The sequence below is a fragment of the Etheostoma spectabile genome, chromosome 22 (assembly GCF_008692095.1).
Source record: "Etheostoma spectabile isolate EspeVRDwgs_2016 chromosome 22, UIUC_Espe_1.0, whole genome shotgun sequence".
NCBI lineage: Eukaryota > Metazoa > Chordata > Actinopteri > Perciformes > Percidae > Etheostoma > Etheostoma spectabile.
The window spans coordinates 10,047,114-10,050,625 of NC_045754.1; the positions used below are offsets into that span (position 1 = coordinate 10,047,114).

General features: G+C 41.2%; 1 protein-coding gene across 3 annotated transcripts in view; it reads right to left on the reverse strand.

The window, feature by feature from the left end:
- The window catches only part of nsun6 (NOP2/Sun RNA methyltransferase 6), a 9,309-nt gene that overhangs the window by 5,009 nt on the left and 788 nt on the right, over positions 1–3,512 (reverse strand). Inside the window, exons 2-8 of one of the 3 annotated variants that reach the window (XM_032504163.1) lie at positions 3,248–3,331; positions 2,499–2,654; positions 2,315–2,406; positions 1,740–1,846; positions 1,458–1,611; positions 1,141–1,222; positions 935–1,054 (exon numbers count right to left, since the gene is read on the reverse strand). In XM_032504163.1, coding sequence (XP_032360054.1) covers positions 935–1,054; positions 1,141–1,222; positions 1,458–1,611; positions 1,740–1,846; positions 2,315–2,406; positions 2,499–2,654; positions 3,248–3,322 — 786 coding nt within the window. In that variant the 5' untranslated portion in view covers positions 3,323–3,331. Of the gene's footprint in view, positions 1–934; positions 1,055–1,140; positions 1,223–1,457; positions 1,612–1,739; positions 1,847–2,314; positions 2,413–2,498; positions 2,655–3,247; positions 3,332–3,512 lie in introns of all 3 variants that reach the window. The other 2 variants (XM_032504162.1, XM_032504161.1) reach the window with 2 other exon arrangements.

Sequence of the window (3,512 nt, forward strand, 5' to 3'; positions counted from 1 at the left end):
TTTTTGGCCACAATGCTAAACGATATGTTTGGCGTAAAAGCAACACAGCTCATCACCCTCAGCACACCATCCTGCTTTTCTTCAGCAGGGACAGGGAAGATGGTTCAAATTGAGGGGAAGATGGATGATGCCAAATACAGGACCTTTTGGATGAAACCTGTTGAGTCTGCAAAAGACCTGAAACTGGGACGGAGATTTATCTTCCAACAAGACAATGATCCCAACATCAGCAAATCTACAATGGAATGGTTCCCAAATAAACGTATCCAGTGTTTGAATGGCAAGTCAAAGTCCAGACCTGAATCCATCGAGAATCTGTGGAAAGAACTGAAAACTGCTGTTCACAAACGCTCCCATCCAACCCACTGAGCTCCAGCTGTTTTGCAAGAAAATGGAAAGAATTTCAGTCTCTCGGTGCACCACTGATAGAGACATACCCCAAGCGACTGCAGCTGTAATCGCAGCAAAGGTGGCTCTACAAAGTATTAACGCAAGGGGGCCCAATAATTTTGCACGCACCACTTTTCAGTTTTTTATTTGCTAAAAAGTTTAAAATATCCAATAGATTTCGTTCCACTTCACATTGTGTCCCCTTGTTGTGATAATCTTCACAAAAAATAAAAATTGTATATCTTTATGTTTGAAGCCTGAAATCTGTCAAAAGGTTGAAAAGTTCAAGGGGGCCGAATACTTTCGCAAGGCACTGTATTAGAGAAGAGTCAGGAGAAAAGTGTAGAAGAAATATGTTTTTGATTCTTTGCAATCACATTTATCATCTTATTACTCCTAAGATTTATCTTGCGACACCTTTATCCAGATCCCCAAATTATTGGATCAGGCTGTATATCATATGTGTACTTTATAGACTGGATTCTCAGATTGAAACCTTGAAAATAACTCTGTTCCCTCGATCAGCTGACGGTCCAACTTGTACCTGATCCCTCATGAGTGCTGCGATGTGGCAGGTCTTCCCTCCGGGTGCAGCACACATATCCAGGATCCGTTCTCCAGGACGAGGCCCGAGAACATGTCCCACAACTACAGAGGGAAGGTTCTGCACAACATGTAATATGAGAAGAGGCAAAACAGTGTCCACAATACACATACTTACTTTATTTTACATTCTAATACTATAAATACCTGTAGGAATGCCAGGTTGGGTAGAACACCATCGAAGGAAGGACTCTGGTAGAGTGCCTCTACCATCCGAACACCTATTCCCCTAAAACAACAGACGACAGTGATACAAAACGTTTTCCTTCATGAATATTTAACCACACAAACACCATGCCTGTTTGACCCAGAAGACTGGAGTACAGTCAGTATGCAGTTTTCTTGTTTTTAATTACGCTGCCACCATAATAATGGCTTTTTAAATTTTGGACTTTGACGCAGCAGTGTGCTTTGACTTTTGTCATGTGCATATATTTATAAAACAAAAAACAAAGTCTGCTTACTTGGCAGGTTCATCTGCGCAGAAGATGCTGGAGCGATCTATTTGAGCAACTCCGTTTCCCACGAACACTTTCTTTCCCTGGAAGCTCGTGGCTCCTCGCGTGCACCGACCCTCCAAGTCAGAGAGGACAGACACCACATCTCCAACCTTCATGTCTAAGAGTAAATAAACACATCACAGGCTGACTTCACCACACACACTCAACAAAGTAAACACACTATGATGTCCAATATAACAATATGTATTTGAATTGACTTTAATAGAATCTGTCTTTGAATCTTACACTTTGGGCTGGCGAGAATCCCCGGGACAAAGACATGAGCACCTCTCAGTACGGCGCTACCACACTGAGCACCGACCACCACCTCTGAGCTGAGCTGCTTCACAGGTCTTACAACACAAGAGAGAGGGAAGTCATACACTTCTACATCAGTCTCAGTGGACTGTGGCAGAGTATGGATGGTTTGGGTACTGAAGATACAGCGTACATGGCATCCATGGAGAATTCTTCACAACCTTTTCAAGCTTTTCCTTTAGTTTGAATTTGAATTTGTCGGCACGTGTATAAAAAAAAATTAAAATAAGTTAACAAAAATGTAACAAAAAATGTAAATACATTTACCCAAAAACAGAAAAGAGCAAGGAATGTTATAGTGCTTTTTCTGTAGCTTGTGTTTCTCTTTGGGATCAAAACGCACTCTTAACACTCCACACTCTGGAATTCTTTTATTTTTCTGTCATCATTCTATTAAATTGCTTGTGGTTTTGGCCTCAGGAAAACTGCAATTTAAGGCTAAGTATGTACTCCATAGAGCAGATTCAGATTTGTCTGACATTGTTCCAGCATTCCTTACGTACCTTGGGCCGTCGACGGGAAGGAGCAGCACATCTGGAATTTGCGGGTGAGGAAGAATCTGAACGGAGACCTCCTCTGCTGATGAGGTGCACATCTGCTGCTTCGACAACAACAACACACTGAAGGATTAGGACTCGACTGACCACCACCGTGGGTACTTTTCATTGCTTCCTCTTTCATTCTCACCTTTTTCAGCTCTTCTCCTAACTTGTGTCTGATCTCTTCCAGGGGAGCGAGATGAGTACTGGCCCGAACACAAGTGTACGAAGGAGGGTGAGACAGGCATGTGAGCAGCTTCTGGAAACGACAGTCTGCCTCCTGATGGCCGACTGCAGCCAACACCTGATCGCAGACAAGGTGACGTTAAAATTATTGGATGAAACAATTAGAAAAATCTTAAGAACTTGATTGATTTCAAGTTTCAGCCTTTGAAATTTAGCATATATCCCTAGCACAGATATTTTGCAATTGATTCAAGTAAAAAATAACAATGCTGCCACCTGAACTAACATCATTCAGGTCAACATATGAAACAGAATTAATAAATTGTTCTCAGGACCACAGCTACCGTTGAGGACATCAAGCAACATGTCTGGGGTTTACTTTCTACAATTACACAGAAACATTAGTGACAGACTGAGTAAGTAGAGTCTGTTTTTAGGCTAAAACGATAGGAAAAATAAGATATCACTTGTATCGGGAGATTAAATTAGCAAGAAATGATATCAACATAAAGCCAAACGTTTCTTAGGGAGGGTTTTACTAGTCTTCAGTTTATCTAAAATCTAAGCTACGCTGTGAAGGTTCCCACATCACCCCTGTGTTATCTTTTCAACTGAAAGAGAAGAGTAGTCTCTTTTTTTAATGAGGTGTGCTTATGATTATCCAGAAGAGAGAAATCGCTTCCAAGAAACACATTTAAACTCCTGCTGTACCTCCTTGTTTAAGAAGACACTCTTGAGATAATCAGTGACTTCAGGCTTCAGGGAAATCCTTGGAAAATTGGACATTTCTTCAATCTGCACAAAGAAAAGTAGCTGATCAATAACAGAAAAGTAAATGAACCTTAATTGCCCCTTTTGTGGTTAAAACTTGCTTACAGTCTGGTGGATAATCAAAGACACATTTCGTTGCAGTGGTTTATTTCCGCCGTACAGAGGCTGTTGTACTACTACTACTACTACTACTACTACTACTACT